The 25,492-nt window shown below is 38.9% G+C and overlaps 1 protein-coding gene across 3 annotated transcripts in view; it reads left to right on the forward strand.

Annotated features, from left to right (window-relative positions):
* Positions 1-25,492, forward strand: part of LOC126354454 (DNA mismatch repair protein Msh3-like) — a 307,127-nt gene that overhangs the window by 254,911 nt on the left and 26,724 nt on the right. For 2 of the 3 annotated variants that reach the window (XM_050004148.1, XM_050004149.1), the window contains 3 exons: positions 250-436; positions 3,772-3,868; positions 16,775-16,940. In XM_050004148.1, coding sequence (XP_049860105.1) covers positions 250-436; positions 3,772-3,868; positions 16,775-16,940 — 450 coding nt within the window. The remainder of the gene's footprint in view (positions 1-249; positions 437-3,771; positions 3,869-16,774; positions 16,941-25,492) is intronic. The other variant, XM_050004150.1, reaches the window with a different exon arrangement.

Consider the following 25,492-nt stretch of genomic DNA (forward strand, 5'->3'; position numbering starts at 1 on the left):
ATATTTCTTTCCACAGCATAATATCACTGCTACTCTCAACGAAAACCTTTGTACAAGATAGAAGCCAGTCATGGTATTTTAACCATAGTGCATATTCTTCCTAAAAACAGTGTGATATATGTAACTATGATATGACACCTGTGCTTTAATGTCAAATTTTGTTGCCATAAAATGCAGAAAGCTACCACACTCCTTGCAGGAATAATTTATTCCTATTTTTACCTACAGAAATTATTTTTTATTTCTTAGGATGGGTGCAGGAGATAACATTTTGCAAAGGAAGAGCACATTTATGGTTGAAGCTGAGGGAGCATCAAATATCTTGAACCAAGCAACAACCCAGTCGTTAGTTATAATGGATGAATTTGGGAGAGGTACAAGTACTTATGATGGAGCTGCTCTAGCTGCAGCAACTTTGAACTACCTCAAATCCAAGGTAACATATTAGGATTGACACATAAGCATGGATAATTCTATGGAACATTTCACCAAATTTATAAAAAAGGTGGGGAAAAGCAATACATCCCATTCTGAAAAATAATGGCAAAGCAGTTGATTAGCAATTTATTTCTAATTCTCTTTGCGTAAAATGGTAAAGCTGAAAATATTAGGAGACTGGGATTCAAAGGATGGATTTTCAAGACCTTTTGTTTCTTTGATGGAATAACTGGCAACCTTCAGTATCTCAAAGAGTGCAGTTCAATCAAAATCTACAAATGTCATAAATCTCTATCTTCCAAGATTAATGTGTAAGGTCAGTTTTGCTGTGAGTGTTACTACATTTCTCTGGAACCGAAACTGGTCTCCCCTGTGGTCAACCTCTACCAGTTTTTCCACCCTTTTGTAAATAATTTATTTCAATATTTTTCAACCATGACTTAATAAACCGATAGTTCAGTAAATTGACACATCAGGGCCTGGTTTTTTGGAACTGAAATTATTACATTCATCTTGAACTATAAGGCTATTTCACCTGTCTCATATACCTTGCATACAAGGTGGAATAGATTTGCAAAGACTGGCTCTCTGAAAGATCTCAGTAATTTTGAGTGAATGTTGTCTACTCTTAAGGCTTTATTTCATCTTAGGTCTTTCAATTCTCCATAAAGTTATTCTCACAATATCATATTTCCCATAGTACCTTCATCTACTTTCTCTTCCTTGTCTGTAATATTTGTAGCCTTTTTATATATTCCTTTCACCTTACAGCTTTCCCTTCTTTGCTCAGTACTGGCTTGCCACCCATACATATTCATACAGTTGCTTCTCTTTTCTCCAGAGCTGTCTTTTTTTCTTATAGACAGCATCTATCTTTCCCCATTGTGCATGCTTCTAAAGCCTTTCATTTGTCCTCCAGTTATCTCTGCTGACTCATTTTGAATTTTCTATGCTTTTTTTCTGTTTGTATTTCACTTTGCCTGCTTCATTTCTGCATATTTATTTTTTGTCACATCATTAATTACAATCAGATTTGTAATAAATTAGATACAGACTGTGTAATACCGCTGATAGACACACATAAAAGTAAAAAGTGACACACTTCCGAACTATCGGAACTAACAAATATAGGGAGAAGAGGGAGACATGTTGGGGAAGGTTAAAAGGAATGGTAGGACACTCAGGTCCCAGGATGAAAGAGTGTGACACCTCCTGTAGACTACTAGATCTGGATCCCTCTCAAGCATAACAAAATGTTTTATCTCATAGTTACCATGTACCTCTGGTGGCTGCAAACAAATCATGCTAGAATTCTTTAGTTTACTGTTACTTACTTTTGTTGAAAAACAAGCTGAGGTTGCAACATTCTACCAACTAAGTGTGGTGCAATAGAAATTTATTGGACTCACGTTCAGGAAGACTCTGGTGCTCCAGTTTGAAGGTTTACACTGTTTCTTTACATCACTAACATCAAGTACCAGAATGGTTCTTTTGAAAAAGAACATGGTGAGTATCCTGCCCATCATTGCCCAGTCTGAGCATTTGCACTGTCTCTAATGACCTCCTCAGTGTTAGGATATTGAATCATAATCTCTCTTCATTTCTCATGACGTACTACTCTGAATCATAAAATTAAAAGTTGGCATTAAGGTAAAATCACTCTGTAGATACCATTAATAATTGAACTTGAATTTTGTAATTTTTACCCCAAAAAACCACAAAGCTTATCCCATTGCATTTTACAGTGGCAGTAGCAAAAGTTGATGGTGCAGAGCAGTTTTTCCCCCTTGCTTGAGCATAGAAACTGTGATTGACTACATGAATGGTGCACAATTTCAGATCCGTGTAGTCATCTTGTGTATTGAATTCTTTATTGTTTATTCACCATGACCGTGATACAGCTTATTATACCATTTTCAACTGATACTCCACTATAAATGTGTCAATGCATTCTTACTTTTAACAGGACACTCATCTCATGTCATCCATGTGTAAATATTATAGTGTGTGTAATAAGACTTCATCATTTATATAAAAGATCGCAGCAGTTTACGTAATAATTGCTGTGTTCCATTCATCACATAGAGGAAGCATGTAGTCAGAGACATACACAATGAAAAGATTGCTAAACTTTGGCTTTTGGTCAAAAGAGCCTTCTATAGAAACAAAAAACACACACTCTCACTAACATGACAGGCAACGGCCTTGCCACAGTGGATACACTGGTTCCCGTAAGATCACCGAAGTTAAGCGCTGTCGGGTGTGGCCGGCAATTGGATGGGTGACCATCCAGCCGCCATGCGCTGTTCCCATTTTTCTGGGTGCACTCAGCCTAGTGATGCCAATTGAGGAGCTACTCGACCGAATAGTAGCGACTCTCGTCATAGAAAACCATCATAACGACTGGGAGTGCGGTGTGCTGACAACAAGCCCCTCCTATCCGCATCCTCACCTGAGGATGACATGGCGGTCAGATGGTCCCGATGGGCCACTTGTGGCCCTGAAGACGGAGTGCTTTTTTTCACAGACATGACACACTCACTCACGGTTACTGTGTGCTGCCACCCGAGTAGCCTTGTGTGTGTGAGTTCCATTTCTGTTTTTCTGTTTATGTGGCTTCTCTATTTCAGAAGAAGAACTGTTTGTCTGAAAGCTATAGGAAAAGTCTTTTCACTGCGTTCTTCTGCCATTCTACATCTCCTCTGTGTGTTGAGTAGCAATATATATATATATATATATATATATATATATATATATATATATATATATTATTGGTATTTCATCCTTCACTTTCCATTTTTTAACTGCGAAGAGTTTTTGTATAAATAATTATTATAACTTAAAAATAAATAAATTACAAATTATTATATGCATGGAATATTTAAACACAGATGACACATGTACAGTGTCCTCTCAAGAGGAATGATGAATTGGCACTCTTCATAGTGAGCTTGTACTTAAAAATGCTTAATAACTCAAAATTGTTATTGTGGTGATCAAATAAAATTTTAATAGCCCAAGCAGGAAGTTTCCTTTTCATAAATATTACAGGAGCAATGACAAAGGTAAACAGAAAATAATAAGACTTTAATATTTTAGTAATGTCTAAGTTTTTATTACATCATTTATAATATAAAGTTTAGTCCACAATACAGTGTGTAAAATTGTTGAATGTCTCAACAGATTTCTTTCGTTGTAGTCCTTTGTTTTACATTGTTAATAAAAATTATAAAATTTACATTGCTCATATGCATATTTCTGCCACAGTATCCATTTATGATTGTGACAAATATTGTATGCACTACATTTATTTTGTATTTGGTCTGTTAATAGGTTGGCTGTCTACTACTCTTTGTAACACATTACCCTGAGGTGATGGAAACTGTACCAGACTGTAACTACCACATGGGATACCACATAGTACGTGAAGGTGGGCCTATAACAGCTTTTTATTAAAGCAGCTAATAAAACAGAACTCAGAACTCTGACTTAGATTTTGTTGAGCTATCAGTCTATCATCACCATATTTCTCTCTCTCTCTCTCTCTCTCTCTCTCTCTCTCTCCTCTCCTCTCCCTCTCCCTCTCCCTCCCCTCCGCCTCCCTCCCCCCCCCTCTAAACCCTCCCACTCCCCTTCTCCTCTCTCTCTCTCTCTCTCTTCTCTCTCTCTCTCTCTCTCTCGTCTCTCTCTCTCTCTCTCTCCCCCCCCCCCCCTCTCTCTCTCTCTCCCTCCCTCTCCCTCTCTCCCTCTCTCTCTCTCTCTCTCTCTCTCTCCCCCCCCTCTCCCTCCCTCCCTCCCTCCCTCCCCTTTTCCCTCCCTCCCTCTCACCCCCCCCCCCCCCCCCTCTCTCTCTCTCTCTCTCTCTCTCTCTCTCTCTCTCTCTCTCTCTCTCTCTCTCTCTCATATAGTTCGAAGTTGATTTCTGCTAAATCAATACTCATATCCCTCATTTTTGTGGGAAACATTACAGTACATTCGTGTTTGTGTCAATTGAGATCATAATGTCACCAATGCTTTTGTAGCAAAGCTATTAAAGCCTACTGTAGTGTTCTGGTTGACCAGTTTCTTGTATATATATCAGCACCAACATTTTACTCCACATCCAAGTATGCATACAGAAAGCAATAACATTGTTGAAGCAGGCCTTTGTAGTTAGAAAATGGACCATTCATAAGTCAGGCTAAGAAAATAAATAATATTTGGATGTGACTAGTATGGAAAGTAAAGTTCTGGCTGAATGTAAATAATTTAGGATTAAATAAAATAGAAAGAAACTTCCACATGCGAAAAATATATTAACAACAAAGATTCCAAGACTTACCAAGCGGGAAAGTGCCGGTAGACAGGCACAATAAATAAAAAACACAAACACACACACAGAATTTCTAGCTTTCACAACCGATGGTTGCTTCTTCAGGAAAGAGGGAAGGAGAGGGAAAGACGAAAGGATGTGGGTTTTTAAGGGAGAGGGTAAGGAGTCATTCCAATCCCGGGAGCGGAAAGACTTACCTTAGGGGGGGAAAAAGGACAGGTGTACACTCGTGCACACACATTTACTTTCCACCTCGACTGACATCTCTGCCCAGAACTCTTTGCCTTTACAAATGTCTGCTTGTGTCTGTGTATGTGCGGATGGATATGTGTGTGCGTGTGTGTGTGTGTGTGTGTGTGTGCGCGAGTGTACACCTGTCCTTTTTTTTCCCCCTAAGGGAAGTCTTTCCGCTCCCGGGATTGGAATAACTCCTTACCCTCTCCCTTAAAACCCACATCCTTTCGTCTTTCCCTCTCCTTCCCTCGTTGCTGAAGAAGCAACCGTCGGTTGCGAAAGCTATAAATTCTGTGTGTGTGTTTGTGTGCTTAATTTAGGAGTAAAATAGACAACTCACCTAATAAGAGAAGCTGGGATTGCAGTTCGGTAGGTAGACTGGGTTGAGGTGTTATGTCAAGTAGGATGGATAGAGGGAGAAAGACATGGGATGCAGGAGGAGGAGCTGGGGAATTGTGGCTGACAGCTCAGAGGGAGGCAGCAGGTATGTGGGGTAGGAACGTGGGAGAGAGGCACACAGGACAGAAATGCAATACATGAGCACTGGAGCCAGTCATTTCTTGCAGCACACAATGATGAGGGGGAGGATTGGACTGGAAGGAGGAAGGGGACTGTTTGGTAGAGGGCGTTGGTGCAGTGCATTAGCAGAGATTAAGGCAAGGAGGATTGTGGGAATTAAGGGTGTAGTGCCGGGATAATTCTGACCTGCATAATATAGAAAAGCTGGTGCTGTGGTGGGAGGGGGGGGGGGGGGGGGGGGGGCTGCTGATGCTATGGGCTATGAAGCAGCCATTGAACTCAAGTATGCTGTACTAAGCAGACTGTTCCACCAGTGGGTGGTCAGCCCTCCTCTTGTTCATAGTTTTGCGGTGGCTGTTCATTCTGGTGGGCGGCTGGTTGTTGGTTATGCCCACGTGAAATGCTATGCAGTAGTTTCAGCAGAGTTGATATACAGTATTAGCTCTTTCACAGGTGGCCCTGACTGTCTGGCATGGGTTAAGCATGTGACTAGACTAGCGTAGTTTGTGCTGGGTAGGTGAATTGGGCAGGTCTTAGAGTTGTGTCATCCACAGGGATATAATCACTGTGACAAAGGGTTGGAAGTGGCAGTGGCATAGGGATAAATGAGGACGATGTGTAGATTGAATGGCTGGTGGAATATCACTTTAGAAAGGATAGGAAGGATTTTTGGTTGGATGTCCCTCTTTTCTGGACCTGATGATAGTAGTCAAAGCCCTGGTGAACGACACGGTTCAGTTGCCACAGTCCAGGATGTTATTGGGTTAAGTCAAATGCTCTATTGCACCTGGTTAGTTGGAATATTAGAGGTGAGTGTGCATATGGCATTGGCATGAAAAATTTGTTTGCGGTCTAAGTTTTGGGATAGTACATGTCTGTGAAGGCCTTTATGATACCTTCAGCATATTGGACAAGGACTTCTAGTTAATGCTAAATCAATTCCAGATTCAGCCATATCAATAAGAGATAAATAAAACAAGAATCTTAGGAAACAATTAGTGACAACACAGTTAAGGTGAATCACCATGTCATTTCACGCAGATATCTGTAAGGTGAAATACATGTCTGTTAGTAATGATATGTAGGCTATTTTGTCACATTGCTTTACAGCCAGGACAGCTTTTATACATATTCAAAATTGGCCAGGTATATGACTCGTGCACTTAGGGTTCCATACAATCTTTTATATCTCATACAATCTTATATATATAGACAGTTCATCCATTCTGGTAATCAAATATATTTATGATTTTTTTCTAGTTATCGACACTGATATTGGCAATATATTGTTCCCAGGAATTCCAAGCCTTTTGTAAATGTTTTAATTTAAAAGTTTGAAGTAGGATAATAAATAACAAAAGAAATAGTTTTTGATGTGATATAATTACAAATAAACAATTTCAGATTTTTTCCTTTACATATTCTGTGAAACCTTCCTTTTTTGCTAAAGTTCATGATTCTACACCAGTGGAAAGTACCCTATGGGTTTTGAGGAGAAAGTTTGTGAGCATCAAAATATGTGACATAAATGGCCATATCTTTTGGCTACTTTATCTTAAAAGCTATCATTTGCATAAATTTCAATGTGGAAAGAGAACCCATTCCTGAGAAAATGGGGTTTAAAAGATGGGCAGGTAGACCGACAGTCTTATAACAAATGACAATTTTTTCCATGTACAGATAAACAATTTTCAGATTATTTTCATTTGGTTGTACTGTGAAACATTGTTCCTTGGCAAATTTGATGATTCTAGGTCAACGGGTGGTACCGTATAAGTTTTGATGAATGAGTTTTTGAGTATCAAAATGTGTTGATGTGATTGGCCATATCTTTTGATTTCATTGGCTTGGAAGCTTACATTTACTACACAATCCAGTGACATTATCTTAGTATTTGATATAAATTTCAACTTGATACATCTATCCATTCCTGAGGAAAATGGATCTTAACAGATGGACAAACAGTCTGCTAATTTTTTTTTACAATTTACAGATATTTTTTTTTGGCTGTACTATGAAACATGGCTTGTTGACAAATTTGATTGTTCTAGATCAATGGGAAGTACCCTGTAGGTTTTAATGAGTGAGGTTAGACCTTAATATGTGACATAAATTTCAACATAATATGGCTACCCAGAATAAGGTAGTTTAACAGATGAATGGACAGACAGACAATTCGATAACAAATGAGAATTTTTTTTTCATGTCTTGTAATTACAAATTAACAATTTTCAGATTTTTTCCCCTTTGGTTGTGGTGAAACCTTTCTTCTTGTCAGAGTTCATGATTCTAGGTCAACAGGAAGTACCTTGTAGCTTTTGATGAGTTAGTTTGCGAGTATCAAAATATCTTATATAAATGGCTGTATCTTTTTATTGCATTGACTTAAAAAACTTCACTTCTTTTACATCACCTTAATATGAAACATATAATTCAATGTGATATGTTAACCTGTTCCTGAAAAAATGTATTTGAACAGTTGGACAGATAGACATACAGACAAGAAACTTATCCTATTAGGGTTCCATTTGTACTGATTGTGATTGTTGTTGTTGCTGTTGTGGTCTTCAGTACTGAGACTGGTTTGATGCAGCTCTCCATGCTACTCTATCCTGTACAAGCTTCTTCATCTCCCAGTACCTACTGCAGCCTACGTCCTTCTGAATCTGCTTGGTGTATTCATCTCTTGGTCTCCCTCTACAATTTTTAACCTCCACACTGTCCTCCAATACTAAATTGGTGATCCCTTGATGCCTCAGAACATGTCCTACCAACCGCAACCGATCCCTTCTTCTAGTCAAATTGTGCCACAAACTTCTCTTCTCCCCAATCCTATTCAACATCTCCTCATTACTTATGTGATCTACCCATCTAATCTACAGCATTCTTCTATAGCACCACATTTCGAAAGCTTCTATTCTCTTCTTGTCTAAACTATTTATCGTCCATGTTTCACTTCCATACATGGCTACACTCCATACAAATACTTCCAGAAACGACTTCCTGACACTTAAATCTATACACATTGTTAACAAATTTCTCTTCTTCATAAACACTTTTCTTGCCATTGCCAGTCTACATTTGATATCCTCTCTACTTTGACCATCATCAGTTATTTTGCTCCCCAAATAGCAAAACTCCTTTACTGCTTTAAGTGTCTCATTTCCTAATCTAATTCCCTCAGCATGACCCGACTTTTGTTGATGTTCATTTTATATCCTCCTTTCAAGACACTGTCCATTCCGTTCAACAGCTCTTCCAAGTATTTTGCTGTCTGTGACAGAATTACAATATCATCGGCGAACCTCAAAGTTTTTATTTATATATATTAATATACAGATTGAATAACATCGGGGAGAGGCTACATCCCTGGCTCACTCCCTTCCCAACCTCTGCTTCCCTTTCATGTCCCTCGACTCATAACTACCATCTGGTTTCTGTACAAATTGTAAATAGCTTTTCGCTCCCTGTATTTTACCCCTGACACCTTTAGAATTTGAAAGAGAGTATTCCAGTCAACATTGTCAAAAGTTTTCTCTAAGTCTACAAATGCTAGAAACGTAGGTTTGCCTTTCCTTAATCTTTCTTCTAAGATAAGTCGTAGGGTCAGTATTGCCTCACGTGTTCCAATATTTCTACGGAATCCAAACTGATCTTCCCCAAGGTCGGCTTCTACTAGTTTTTCCATTCGTCTGTAAAGAATTCGCGTTAGTATTTTGCAGCTTTGACTTATTAAACTGATAGTTCGGTAATTTTCACATCTGTCAACACCTGTTTTCTTCGGGATTGGAATTACTGTATTCTTCTTGAAGTCTGAGGGTATTTTGCCTGTCTCATACATCTTGCTCACCAGATGGTAGAGTTTTGTCAGGGCTGGCTCTCCCAAGGCCGTCTGTGGTTCTAATGGAATGTTGTCTACTCCCGGGGCCTTGTTTCGACTCAGGTCTTTCAGTGCTCTGTCAAACTCTTCACGTAGTATCATATCTCCCATTTCATCTTCATCTACATCCTCTTCCATTTCCATAATATTGTCCTCAAGTACATCGCCCTTGTATAGACCCTCTATATACTCCTTCCACCTTTCTGCTTTCCCTTATTTGCTTAGAACTGGGTTTCCATCTGAGCTCTTGATATTCGTACAAGTGGTTCTGCTTTCTTCAAAGGTCTCTTTAATTTTCCTGTAGGCAGTACCTATCTTACCCCTAGTGAGAAAAGCCTCTACATCCTTACATTTATCCTCTAGCCATCCCTGATTAGCCATTTTGCACTTCCTGTCGATCTCATTTTTGAGACGTTTGTATACCTTTTTGCCTGCTTCATTTACTGCATTTTTATATTTTCTCCTTTCATCAATTAAATTCAATATTTCTTCTGTTACCCAAGGATTTCTACTAGCCCTCGTCTTTGTACCTACTCGATCCCCTGCTGCCTTCACTACTTCATCCCTCAAAACTACCCATTCTTCTTCTACTGTGTTTCTTTCCCCCATTCCTGCCATTTGTTCCCTTACGCTCTCCCTGAAACTCTGTACAACCTCTGGTTTAGTCAGTTTATCCAGGTCCCATCTCCTTAAATTCCCAACTTTTTGCGGTTTCTTCAGTTTTAATCTACAGTTCATAACCAATAGATTGAGGTCAGAGTCCACATCTGCCCCTGGAAATGTCTTACAATTTAAAACCTGGTTTCTAAATCTCTGTTTTACCGTTATATAATCTACCTGAAATCTGTCAATGTCTCCAGGCTTCTTCCATGTATACAACCTTCTTTTATGATTCTCGAACCAAGTGTTAGCTATGATTAAGCTGTGCTCTGTGCAAAATTCTACCAGGCGGCTTCCTCTTTCATTTCTTACCCTGAATCCATATTCACCTACTACGTTTCCTTCTCTCCCTTTTCCTACTACCGAATTCCAGTCACCCATGACTATTAAATTTTTGTCTCTCTTCACTATCTGAATAATTTCTTTTATTTCATCATTTATTTCTTCAATTTCTTTGTCATCTGCAGAGCTAGTTGGCATATGAACTTGTACTACTGTAGTAGGCTTGTGCTTCGTGTCCATCTGTTTGTAGTAGCTTAGCCACATTCCCATTTTTTTATGCGTTATTAAACCTACTCCTGCATTACCCCTATTTGGCTTTGTATTTATAACCCTGTATTCGCCTGTCCAAAAGTCTTGTTCCTCCTGCTACCAAACTTCAATAATTCCCACTATATCTAACTTTAACCTATCCATTTCCCTTTTTAAATTTTCTAACCTATGTGCCCGATTAAGTGATCTGACATTCCATGCTCCAATCCGTAGAATGCCAGTTTTCTTTCTCCTGATAACGACGTCCTCTTGAGTAGTCCCCGCCCGAATGTCCGAATGGGGGACTATTTTACCTCCGGAATATTTTACCCAAGAGGACGCAATCATCGTTAACCATACAGTAAAGCTGCATGCCCTCGGGATAAATTACGGCTATAATTTCCCCTCACTTTCAGCTGTTCGCAGTACCAGCACACAAGGCCGTTTTGGTTAGTGTTATAGGGCCAGATCAGTCAATCATCCAGACTGTTGCCCCTGCAACTACTGAAAATGCTGCTGCCCCTCTTCAGGAACCACACGTTTGTCTGGCTTCTCAACAGATACCCCTCCGTTATGGTTGCACCTTCGGTGCAGCTATCTATATCGCTGAGGCACGCAAGCCTCCCCACCAACGGCAAGGTCCATGGTTCATGGGGGGACTGATTGTGATATGGAACCCTAAAAAGGAAGCATGTTTTTGGAGCACAGCTCTCTTCCCTTGTTAAAATTCAGAAAAATCAGAGATTGATAGCTGACTTCAGTCCTCAGCAACTGTATCTCTGTGAAAGGAACAGCATCCACATTTATTATAAGGCACATCATGTTTTTTTACTTTGAATAGTGTGGTATTGCTGTTAAATGTACCAAGACCAGAAACTCCATAAAAATAATTCTCTAGACAGCCTTGGTTCAGCCTGTCAGTCAAAGCATAAGATGGTCACATGTTTCTTATATCAATAGACCAATGACAGAGTTCAAGAATGCCAAAAATATTTTGTAAAATTCTAAAAGACTTTCTCTTCAAACTACACCATAACCAAGCAAACATACAAAAATCTTCTCCCACTTTTTAAGGTTGAGATTACATGCACTTCTCTGTAAAGTCCTCTCATCTTTGGGATATCTCAAGTTTGCTTTGTGATGCGTAGTAGTTCAGTAAAATTACTTTCATGTTTCCTGCAGCATACTTGTGCAGCATGACATGTAAGTAACTGTACAGCAATTCTCACTCTCTGGCATGAAGATCCAAGAACATTCCAGTGCACCTCTGAAATATGAAACACAGTTGAGATTGCCATTTGATAATCCATTGGATCTTGTATTAACTTCGTTGTTGGGCCATTACATGTGGCAAAATGAATCCTTTATCTCGAAAGTAGTTTCTTAGCAATTTCAACAAGGGATAAACACATCTCACAATCTGCAGAGTTTCAGAAACACAGTTTATTTGTGTATAGGCTAATCTCCTTACACCCTTTCAAATTGTGGTTCTCAAATCACAAGCAACAGCTGCAGTGCATATTCCAACTCCTTCCAGTTGTTTCATTATTCCAAGAGCCAATCTCTGTCTTCCTCTACAGTTTGTAATCTCTACAGCTCCCTCTTGTACCATAGATTAGGTTAGATTAGATTAGATTAGTACTTGTTCCATAGATCATGAATACAAACTTTCATAATGATGTGGAACGTGTCAGGTTAGTAAAAGGTGTCTATTACATTACACAAAATATTACATGACACTTAATATTTTATTTATTTTTTGGGTGGTGAAATTACCCACTTACTATATCCAAAAAATATACATAGTGAGGCTACAGTGAAGATCCCTAGCTCTTTAAATAAGTGTCTGCAGGATGATCTTGGATGAGCTCCAGAAATTATTCTGGTTACACAGTTCTTTTGTGCAATGAACACTCTTTTACTCAACGATGAGTTACCCCAGAATATGATGTCATACAAAAGCAGAGAATGAAAATAGGTGTGTTAAGCTAATTTACTGAAATGTATGTTGCCAAAATTTGCAATGACCCTAATAGCATAAGTAGCTGAACTCAAACATTTCAGCAGATCTTCAGTATGTTTTTTCCAGTTTTTTGCGCTTCTGTCTGTTTTAGTTATTCGGGAGTTGACCGTCTTGTTTTAAACTTTCTTTGCTTTTTGCGTTTAATTTGATTGGGAAACCGTTGAGATTGAACGTAACATGTACATGGATGGACATGAGAAATGAAAGGATGCAATAAATTTTACATCTGTGATTATTACTTTACGTATAAAATATTGAGTTGCAGATTAATAAAAATTAATTTCTTCGAATATTCCAAAATAATATTTCAAGTTTTACTTTTATTAAGTACTAAAGCTGTTTGTGCAAGAACGAAAATATTATTGTCCATCGAACTTAGCAAACATTTTCACGTTGCAGTGGATTTTTGGTTTAACTGGATATACCCTGACTAGCTTTGAAGCATAAGACTATATTTACCATATGAAAATGTTTTCTTTTTTAATATTGCTAAGCCCCCATGAAAATTATCCAGTTTTAAGTACACTTTATGATATGTTCAGAATTTATCACTTTCTTTTTTAATGAAAATTTACAAAAGCTGCAGCTTGTATCCACTTGTCAATGCACAAGATGAAATCTACTATCTCCTTTTATTCTGCATCTGGAATGCTGTGAAAAGAAACACTTTATTATTTTCGTTCATTTTAGGATGTGGTTGTTATTGCGATTGTATATTTAAATCTGCCGCTGCTGCAGACTGCTCACTCATGGCGCAGCTGCGCTCCGCCAGCGATATCCAATACAATGGTGAAATTTCTTAAATAAAATGGGTAATGTCCGGTGCCAACTTAGCAGAAACTGTGACAAACAGATTTTACTAGATAAATATATTTTAACAGAAACAATTAAAATCTTTACACATCTTTTACAATCCCAGATACAAATGGCATCGATCATTGACTTATGACAAGTGAAAACTACTTAAGAGCCTAATGCAATGTCACGGGTCCCTCTCCCATTCAGTCCGTGCAGAAGACAAGTGAATCTATTACAGTATATTGCCTATTTATATCTTAACTAAATATTGTACAGTCTTTGTCATTTTGATTACATCGTTTCTTCTGTGGCGGTTTTCACATCCTCCGCCACAGATAGTATTTTACACTCTTTGAATAATCATTTATGATAGCGAAATTGATAATTATCTATTTCCTCGCAAAATTAAGTGCCCTTTTGAAGTTCAATTAGCAGAAATACGTATAAATTATTTGTTACAGTGAACATTATACATCAAAATCTTCTTTTAATTTTCACTTTGGATGCATGCTGCCAAAGAATGTTACAAGTTCAACCCCTCATCAATGCATACACGTAGAAATTTTGAATATTCTACCTTAGCTACCGATTTCTGATCAAAGTCTATCTATATTTATTAATGGTGTCATTCCATTTACTGTATAGAACTGTAAATACTGTGTTTTGTCAAAGTATAATGAGAGCCCAATGATTTTTCTGAAAAACATTGTTTATAGTTTCACCAGTTAATTCTTGTCTGTTGGGTGTGATAGCTATACTTTTATCACCAGCAAAACGTACCAGCTTTGCATCTTCATGAATATAGAATGTCAAGTCATTAATATATATTAAGAACAGCAGAGGACCCAAGACCGAACCTTGCGGCACCCCATTCTTGATTGTTTCCCAGTTTGAGAAATCACCAGTTTTTTGCATATTATGTGAACTGCTTATTTCAACTTTCTGCACTCTTCCAATTAGGTATGATTTAAACCATTTGAGTGCTGTCCCATCAATACCACAGTACTTGAGCTTATCTAGAAGTATTCCATGATTTACACAATCAAAAGCCTTTGAAACATCACAAATAATTCCAACGGGTGACTTCTAGTTACTCAGAGCATTTAATATTTCATTAGTGAAAGTATATATAGCATTTTCTGTTGAAAATCTTTCTGGAAACCAAACTGATATTTTGTTAAAACTTTATTTTTACAAAGGTGTGAAGCTACTGTACAATACATTACTTTTTGAAGAATTTTGGATAAGGCAGTCAGAAGAGAGATTGGGTGGTAATTGTTGACATCAGATGTATCCCCTCTTTTATGCAGTGGTTTAACAATGGCATACGTCAATCTACCTGGGAAAATACCCTGCTTCAGAGAGCTATTACATATGTAGCTAAGAATCCCACTTATCTCTTGGGAACAAGCTTTTATTATCCTGCTGAAAATGCTATCAATTCAATGTGAGCTTTTATTCTTGAGAGATTTTATTATCTTCTTAATTTCGGAAGGAGAGGTGGGTGGAATTTCAGTTGTATCAAATGGTGTGGGTAAGGCCTCTTCCAGTAACTGCCTTGCTTCTTCTAATGAACATTTAGATCCTATTTTCTCTACAACATTTAAAAAATTACTATTCAAAATGTTTTCGACTTCCGGCTTATTATTTGTCAAGTTTCCATGCACTTTGATGGTAGTGCCATCATCCTGTACTCTTGGTTGCCCTGTCTCCCTTGTAATAATATTCCAAATTGTTTTGATTTTGTTACCAGACGTATTAGTCTCAGACATGATGCACATGCTTCTGGACTTTTTAATAACCTTTCTTAATGTAGCACAGTGATAACTTTTGACATATATGGCAACTCCTCCTCTCACCTTATTCTCTCTACCTATATGTGCAGCTAGTTTATAACCACTGACATTTATACCACCATGAGCTTATTTTTTTTATTCAATGTAAAGCTTGGTTATGAGAGATAATCAAATTACATAAAAATAAAATTATTTAATTAAGTTTTTGTTCATTGTCTGCAGAGCTGACACACACTTAAATCCTTGCACAGTATTACTGCTGGAGGAGGCAGAACAAAAAGGTGCAGCGCACTGGCAGAGTGGAATAGTGTACAGTTATTCACTTCCTGCATTTGAAGGGTAACAAAGGTGGAAAATCTATATCGAGTTTGTGGAAGTGTACGACAACAGTGCACCGTCATATGTATGATCCAATGGTTAGATGGTTAAGGGGGGTAGAATGTCAAACAGGCTGACTTGGAGCAGGAGATGCCCCACAGGACATTTCAATTTCCAGTGTCTATACTTTTACAAATAAATTCATAAAACTTTGTCAGCATGACCAGGAAGGATTCAGAATTCACACTCATAGCAGTGGAAGTTCTTAAACATAACGAAGTAATTTATTTTTACGTGTGAAATTTCATCATTTTTTTCACTTACTAATGGCAGCATTTGTTGCTATAGGTACACTTTTCTTCATAAGTAAGAGAGATTCTTTGATGAATTTTGCATAGCATACAAACCGTACTTAAAGATGTATGAAACTCTATAATTTTCCAGATCTATTAAAAACTGTGGTAAAAATTGAGGTAATTAACTATAAAATTTGTGTTGTTTCTAACCATGAAGTTTAGAATATAACAGTTCATTCGTTTTTTCATAAATTAAGTAAATTCTAGAGTTTCATACACCTGTGAGAATGGTATGTATGCTGTACAAAATTCATCAAAGAACCTCTCTAACTTATGAAGAAAAGTGTACCTACAGCAACAAATGCAGCCATTAGTAAGTGAAAAAATGATGAAATTTTGCACTTAAAAAAATTTATTTTGTTATGTTTTCAAACTTCCACTGCAATGGATGTGAATCCTGAATCCTTCCTTGTGATGCTGACACAGTTTTATGAATTTATTTGTAAAAGTGTAGATACTGGAAATTAAAATGTCCTGAGATGCCTCTCCTGCTCCAAGTCGCCCTGTTTGATATCCTACCCCCCTTAAATGCTTTCTGTGTAGTCCAGAAATATGAATGATGAAAGACAGAGTCGCAGACCATCACCTTCTGAAGAACTGGGCAACACAAGAAAAGTGGAGGCCTTGGTGCTTGAAGAACAGTATATTGCAGTTGAGGGGACTTGGGGAAAAGTAAATGTCAGTGATGAGACACTTTTCAACACCATGCATAGCATTTTGCCTCCTGCCATGTTCCGTGACTGCTCACACCCACTCAAATAGCTTGCCAAGCTGAGACAGCAGTGGAAATGAATTTAGCTTTATTTTTTTGAACAGAGATAACTTTTTACAGATAGCTGATTTTTAAACTGTTTTAGTATTATTGTTCAAGTTTTCCTAATTATAAAATGTTATTTTTTATCTTTGAAGATGAAGAAGCTGAAGGAAAGTTAATATTCCTGTACACTGTTATGAAAGGAGGAGCAAGCAGCAGCTATGGCTTAAATGTTGCCCGCATGGCTGGTATTCCGGGACCCATAATAAAAGTAGCAAAAGATTTTGCTGAGAGAGTAAGAGCTCAAAGAATCATCAAAAGGTAATCATTTAGTACATTTCTCATGCATATTGGTGACTAATGTAAACAAATGTGAATCAAAGGAAAAAATTTGTCCTGTACCAGAGATGATGCTATAATTGGTGAATGGGCCAATTTTGCTTCAGAACGTAGTAGTTATTCTCTGCTGGGTATATCGTTTTATAAGTTTTTACCCTCTTGTTTGTTACAACTCTTTTTAAAAAAGTAAATAATGACTTTTATAGTTCATAATGCATTTTTTGTGTATGTGTTGCACTACATTAATTCCATATAACATTTTTTTTCTGCTACACAAGCAAGTCTTTTATGTCTATGTTTCCTGCGACCCATAGCTTCCTTTTTAAAGTTATTATATGTAATAGGATCTGAAATTTCTTTCTCTCTTGCCTCCTCTTCCCTCCCACATACCCCTCCAAGGCTGTTTTTAAAAGCTGTTCTTTCTTAATGTAAGTCCAATCCATTTTCTTTTCCTGCTGTTTGTTATATTCAGTAATTGTATTTTATTCTTTTAAGTGCCTCTTCATTTTTCTCTCTGTCTATAAAATTATTCTTTCCAAACTTTGCCAAGTCCACATCTCAAAAGTCTCCACTCTTGCTCTACCTTCCTTCCTTGTCATCCATTTTTAAATGCCACACAGGAGTACACTATACGAAACATTTTACTAGATTTTCTGTCAAATATTTGTGCACATTGCTGCAGAAAACTCTCCTTTTGCACACAAAATACCTCTTTTATCATTGCTATGCTGATGTTAATTTCTGTGCTGCTCTTCCATTCACTTCCTATGCTGTTGAAATGTTCCTGGGTTGAATGTGTGGTTCCTGCCCACTTGTCTCTTGTAGTGTATCTAGGAAGCTGTTTTCGTGGGTAGCCGGACAACATACAGGCAAATCATATTAATGGAGTTTATGACAGTAATTGAATTGACAATACTTAACTTTGATTTACAAGTCACGTTGCAAGCAATTGGGGACAAGCAAATAATCAATATCTTTCGCTACATACAATGCCCATGCAAGTAATGGATATGAATCACAAGTCGTGGCCCTTGTGGTGCTCTCCTCTAGTCTGGGTCTACTAGTGTCTGGCTGAGGCTGGCAGGAGTGGTGCTTGTATTCTCTTTGGATAGAGGCCGCTCCTGTTGTGGTGCCGTGCTAGTCAGCGTACTACTGGCTGATGTCATTTCACAACCTTCTCTGCTCTTGTGTTCTTCATCTTCATACTGGCACCTGTCATTAACCCAATCATTCACCCCCCCCCCCTCCCTCCAAAGCAACAGACAGACTTTCATTGGGAGAGGCAGGAGTGTGAGCGCATTGCTGGATTGGAAGCTGTGGCTGCAGGAGACATCAAGCTTCTGGTCATACTCCATCATCCTGCCTTCACTCTGGCAGAATCATCTCTCAAGAAATGACCAGAAGAGTATGCGTCCACCTTGTGATGCCATGAGCCAGCTGAAGAAGGCAGTGACTGCTGCGGTGTGGGCGGCTCCAGCTCCATCGGTACGACGAGAGGAGGTGGAAGAGGCGAAGGCTCTGTCTCAATAGAGTTGTCCTGCGGTATCGTGATGACACCCTCTGGTGGCTGCTGTGACTTCGCTGTCATTGGGATCCATGAATCTGGGGGAAGAGACACTGAAAGATCATCGTGCACATGACTGAGGTGAAGTTGATTGTGATGTCAGCGCTGCAAGCCATCTGGACCTGAAATAAGATACATGCAAGTGCCAAATTGATGGACGATCTCATCTCGCCTCCACCATCTGCTGCTGCTAAAGGCCCTGTAAAAGACAATATGATGTGGCATGAAACAATACTTGTGGCCTTCCTTCGGTGCCGGATGCTGAGGAGGATGTATGGGGAGAAGTGTCCAATTGCGGCGGCTGTGAAGCAAATCCACCAGCAATGGTCCATCTTATGGGTGCAAATGATAGGAGGAGAGAAACAGTTACAATACTTGATCCCTGGTGTGTGCGGGGCAAAGTTTCACCACTTACTGCTCGAAGGTTCTGACAAAACATTCCGCTTCACCATTTGACTATGGATGGAACAGTGCACTTGTTAGATGCTGTATGCCATTGTGTTCACAGAATATTTCAAATTCATTTGACCTGAACTGAGGGCCATTGTCTGACACTATGACTTCAGATAAACCTACCATGCGAAAAATAGAGTACAACACCTGAATTGTGCTATGTGATGTTGTCGAGTTAATTAACACAGCAAAATGAAACTTGCTATACAAATCAACCACAATCAGCCAACTAGAGTTCCAATAAGGTCCTGGTGTATGTGCACATGTTGTCATGGTGATTGCAACTTAGGCCAAGTAGAGAGTTTTTGTGGTGGAGCAGACTGATTTTCCACACATGTATGACACTGTGTTCTGTTCTATCTGGGTGTCCATACCCTGCCAAGTACAGTGTCTACACACTAACTGTTTCATACGAACAATCCCCCAGTTCCCTTGGTGAAGTAATTGCAGCACTTCTTTTTTCAAAGCCTTAGTGATCAACACACGTGACTGTCCACTGTCATTTTGAACAGGAATCGCATCTTTCTGGCTGCGAAGCTATGCCAATGGGCAAAGTATTGACACAGTACAGAGTTCTTTATGCTATGCAAGGGATGAAGCCAAGATGTGTGAATGTATGTTAGCAAAATGTTCAAATCTGAATCAGCTTCTGTGGCTTGTGCAATTTTCTTATAGTTCGGAAGAAAAGATTGAAGCAATTCAGAATCCTGAGAATTGATGTGACACCAAGATGCAGCAGAAGTGTCAAAGCCAGTATCAGGGCCAATCAGAAGACGTGAGAGTGCGTCCACATACCATGTTGAGCTGTCGGACAATGCACAATCTCATACTGGTATTTAGACAACAACAAAGCCCATCTATGTAACTTTTAGGCAGTCAATAAGGGAATCGGATTCGTTGGGCCATAAAAGGAGTGGTGGAATTTGGTGACACCATACTCAGTAGCCAAAGCCTCTTTCGCAGTTTGTCAATAGTTACACTGAGCTTTGGACAACACTTTTGATGCCAAAGCAATAGACCTGTCTTTATCACCAATTCTGTGTGAAAGCACTGCACTGATTCAGTAAGAGGAAGTGTCAACTTGCAATACAAATAGTTTGTCAGGATCAAAGTGAACTAAGCATTGATCACTGAGCAATGCATCTTTAAGTTTTTGGAAAGCTACTTGGCACTCATCTGTCCAAGCAAAGGGCACAGTCTTTCACACAAGCAATGTGATGGAGCTGTGATTTGCACAGCATTTGGTATGGACTGAATATAGTAGTTCATTTACCCTAAAGCTGAATGCAATTCTGTGACATTGTGAGGAACTGTCAAATCTCATATTGCTAACAAATGTGACAGAAGAGGATGTACACGTTGATTGTTATGACATGACAAAGTTACTGCAACTTAGGTTTTAAAAAATCACACTTGTCCAGTCTACGCTTTAGTCCTGCATCAGACAACTAACAAAACAAAGCACACAAATTTGCAATATGTTCTTCGGGTGTACGACCTGCTATGATAGTATCGTCCAAATAGTTTGAACAGTTTGGCACTTGTGCATTCAGCTGTTCCAAATAACATTGGAAAACGGCTGGTGCGGAAGCATTACCAAAAGGGAAATGCAAATATTTAAAACAAACCCAAATGAGTACTCACTACACACACTGTTTGAGATTCTTCATCAAGCAGTATTTGAAGGTATGCATTGTGCAAATCAATTTTTGAAAAGTAGCGTTCAGCACCTAATTTGTCCATGAGGTCCTCTGGGTGTGACAATGGATAAGTATCCACCACAGTTTGTGGGTTGACTATAGACTTGAAGTCAACACAGAGGCGAATGCGACCTGAAGGTTTGGGGACCAAGACAAGTGGACTTGCCCATTGACTAGCTGACATGGGTGCAATAACTTTGCTGTCTTGCAATTCTTGGAGTTCAGCCGAAACTTTGTCCCATAATGCAATGGGAACAGTTTCTGACCTGGCAAAATTACTCTTTCAGAGTAGGGTGGGCAACAAAATTGTTAGCCTTGCCTAAACCTCCAGAAAAAAGTTCCGGGAATTCCTTTAGCAAGCTAGCTACACTGTTTTTTGTCTGGAATGCAGACACTGACAACACATTGTCCTAAATGTTACAAGTCAAACAAATCATAAGAATCAAGACCAAATATGTTCTCACAGTCATATGATTCCAGCACCCTATAAGTCACTGTTCACATATGTGACCGATACATGGGAGGCAAAGTACATTTTCCGAGAATAGGAATGTCTTGTCCATTGTAAGCTGTCAGTTGTATGCTAGTTTTAGATAGGTGTGGGGAGCCTAATAGTTCATATGTGTGATGATTTAGCAATGTGAAATAGGCATCCATGTCCAACTGAAATTTCATAGGTTTCCCACAAAGAAGTAAATGAACAAAAAATTTGACTGGCATATCACTGGAGAAACTGGGTGCTTGCTGGATTTGCAAATGCCTGTTGCGGACTTTGAATATACTGTATTAATGACATGGGCCTTGTGACTAGATTTTTGTGAGTGGACCGAATTCTTATGGTTGTTCCATTTCAAACGTATGGATTGTACATGTCTTTTTCTACCACGAGCATAACACTGAGCTTGTCAGGAGGGGCAGTCTTGGTGTTTGTGCCATGAATAACACTGAGGGCAAGACTTAATTCTCTTTGCCTGTGTAGTCGCCAGTTTAGTGAACTGCTTATGCGGCGTGGAGTGTTGTTTACTCAGCATGGCTGGCACAAGCTGCCGCTGAATGGGCCAGTCACAAATGAGGGATGCAACCCAGTAAGTAGCTGGCGCCTCAGATTTATCGGCTGATGGGGCACCTGAATCATGCTGTTGTAGGATTTGCACTACATGCTGAAATGATGGATCAGACTGTTTCAAAATCTGTTCTCTGAGTTTGACATCAGGTACATTGTACACGATCACATCACACAACATAACATCTGAATATAAATCAATGCAAGCACATTTGAATTTGCATTTCCTCATCATACCCTGCAAATCTGTTACCCACTCATGATAATTTTTTACAATAAAAAAGTTGATATCTAGCTGCTATACATTCACTTGTTGGTCATAATAGTTATTTAGATACTGTACCACCTGTTCATAAGTATGTTCACCCAGAGTGCCATTAGAAAATAACTTCTTAGTTAAACGGAGCACTGCACTTCATACTGTTGATAATAGATTTAGAAGTTTCGCAGTACTTAGTACGTTTTGAGCTAGTATGTGTGCCTCGAACTGGTGCAACCACTCGAGCCCTTCCTATTCTTGTTCACCAAAATGTCAAGAAGGCGGTATAGCAGTAGGTGTTGCTGTAGGTGGTGCAGCATTGGCTCGTAGCTGCTGCACTGTGTTTAGCAGGGTCTCCACCCTGCGCCTAGAGCTGAAACATCTGCATTAGCTGTGTTGCATCTAACACTTACAGTTGTGGCACCTGAGCAGGGGGCATAATATGTGGGGTGGGCATTTTGGAAGTGACAAATACAAGAAACCAACAAGGCAAGCATGGAAAATAAGTACAAAAGCAAAGCAATTTCTGCAACACCCACCTGAAAACACTTTGTAGCAAAAACGAAAAGAGTCTGTTAAAGAAAGTAAACACACATGCAAAGTACAGACAAGAAAGAATTAAACTGTTAGCAAACACAAAATAAAATTCCATGGCTGCCAGGCATTCGGTGCATTGTATAACTCATCGTCAATCGGTGCCCTGCCCACTCGTCTCTTATATGGTGCCTAGGAAGCTGTTTTCTTGGATAGCTAGACAACATACAAGCAAATCATATTAATGAAATTTATTACACTAATTGAATTGACAATACTTACCTTTGCTTTACAAGTCACGTCACAGGCAATTGGCGACAGGTGAATAATCAATGTCTTTTGCTATATACAAAGTCCATGCAAGCAATATGAATCACAATTCATGGCTCTTACAGTGCTCTTTTCTAGTCCAGGTCTACTAGTGTCTGACCGAGGCTGGCAGGAGTGGCACTTATTTTCTCTTTGGATAGAGGCCACTCTTGTCGTGGTGCTGCCCTAGTCAGCATACTATTGGTTGTCATCATCTCACAGCCTTCTCTGCACTTGTGTTCTTCATCTTTATGCCGGGCTTGTCATTATGCCGAAACAGAATGAAACAGTCCAATACTTACCTTGGTATCTGTCACTGATAACTTTTAATTTTATTGCTCTTCCATTAAAGATATTGTCTGTGGTCCAGTTCTTTGCAATTTTTTGGCAATTTATGATATGATAACTATGAAACAATTTATGTGAAACTAAGAACAACACAGTCTTGACATCACAAAATCTGCTGTAGTCATTGTAGATGGACATATGTCAATTACTTTTGTTTTGATAAATTGCTATACATGAAAAGAGTACAGTCACGTCCCATGCTATAGACCTAAATATGAGGGTCTTTTTTTCAACCTCCAATAGGCTATAAATAAAAGACAGGTTCATAGAAAAAAAATTATTTTGTTACCAAAAGTTTTGTACACTCATGGTTACTTTTCAACATAATCACCGAAAAGATTGAGACATTTGTCATACCTGTGGGCGAGCTTTGCAATACCCTCTTCAAAAAATGTTGCCGCCAGTGATTGCAAATGAGCATTGATGTTGTTTTGGAGATCTTCATTGGTTTGAAAGTGCTGCTCTCCTAGCCATGTCTTCAATCCGCATTCCTCTTTTTTTGTTTTGAATGACCAAATTTGCATTTGACTTCAGGAATTGTGTTGATCCACGACAATGTCATCCACACACTGCCGGCACAATCCAACGGCTCATGGAACAATTTCAATGGGACATTTTCGGTCATCCCCCATACACCCTGACCTGGCACCCAGTGACTTTCACCTTTTCTCTGAACTGAAGCTGTGTAAATGTCTCAATCTTTTCAGTGATAATGCTGAAAAGTAACCATAAGTGTACAAAACTTTTGGTAATAAAATACTTGTTTTCTATGAACTTGTCTTTTATTTATAGCATACCAGAGGTAAAAAAGGCCAAAAAAAGGCCCTCATAGTACTGTAACAAGCAGCTCTGTGAAAGATATTTATTAGGAATTGTCTTGGAAACATAGAAGATACTAGTTGCAAAGCCATGCTGGCAGAAACATGAGTGAAGTTTGCTGGCCTGCAGTGAAATAGTGTTAAGTGTCAGCTTCATTGTCATTGTAGTAGAGTGCTTTTGTGTTTTTAATGAGTTTGGTAGTGCAAATAATTTCTAAAAGACAACAAAGTTCAGTTTTATTTATTTATTTTTGTGTACCTACTGTTTTTATTCAAATTTTAGTAACAGGTTAGGTAGGGAGCATTCCTGCTGTGTGCAGATGAAGTAGGATCTGACCACAGTTTACAAACAGCTGTGGTGCTTTTGGCCACAGTCATCCATCTGCAAGCTGTTGCCTTGTTGTTTAACTGTGGCAGGAAAACTGACAAGTCGACTGGGACCCTTAAACAGTCGCTTGTTTTGTCAGTGAGCTTTGCCGTGTAGGCAACTTCCAGCGTACGCATCATGAGAGAACCACACTCACCACTGGGTGCGTGGCAGGTTGTAACCCATTCACGTCACTTGAGGCGGACATTGAATATGGACATTTGCTGTCTGGTCTGGTACATTCACACTGTGACTGAACAAGTGGCCACTCCTTTAGCGACGTCTAAGCAGGCACACAGAGCAGAGATCTGTTAATTATTAGGATATCCAATCTTAGGCATGCTTTGGAGCCCTTTAATAAGTTAGCATCCATGATTGGAAAGGAGTCCAATGTACACTATGTTGATGCCTGTCACATGTGCTCTGAGGCCATTCTCAGTTCTTACAGGTGACTGGCAAAAATTGCGAAAACTGTTGGGCTCACTTACAGGGTGCAAACAGAGCTTATAATTTGCAGTATCATACCCAGAATTAATTGGTGATCTTTGGTTTGGAGGTGAGAGAATGGTCTCAACCAGAGGCTCCACCAATTCTGTGATGGTCTGTACTGCAGATTCCTTGACCTGTGTTATGGGCTGGAAAATTAAAGGCATCAGCAGAAGAAAGTGCTCTAATGTTCTCCGGATGACATCAAGAGACAGCGTGGTGCTGGGGTGCAAGACTCACACATCTCTCAATTCAGTTAACTTGCCCGAATGTGTAACAGATCCTCTTTTCTGGTTAATCCGCTACATCGATCTCCCAACAGCTTCTTCCCTGAAGATATGTTGCTGGTTAAGGGAATTTACTAACTACTTTTCTATTCTTGAAATAATTTGTGTACTCGTGGAATACTTTTCAATTCAATCAAAATATATTTTCAACGCTTCATAAACAATAACTTCAGCAAGCTAACTCGTTCTTCAAGCATTAGAATCATTTATACTTCTTCAAAATAGATTACATGTGTCTCACTTTGACCATAACTGAGACATGAAAAAATTTAAAAGTCTCTATTCTCATTAGAGTCCAACACATGAGTGTCCTTAGGAAACTACATTCAACTGTCCGCTAGTATTT

Source organism: Schistocerca gregaria, chromosome 3, assembly GCF_023897955.1.
Source record: "Schistocerca gregaria isolate iqSchGreg1 chromosome 3, iqSchGreg1.2, whole genome shotgun sequence".
Taxonomy (NCBI): Eukaryota; Metazoa; Arthropoda; class Insecta; order Orthoptera; family Acrididae; genus Schistocerca; species Schistocerca gregaria.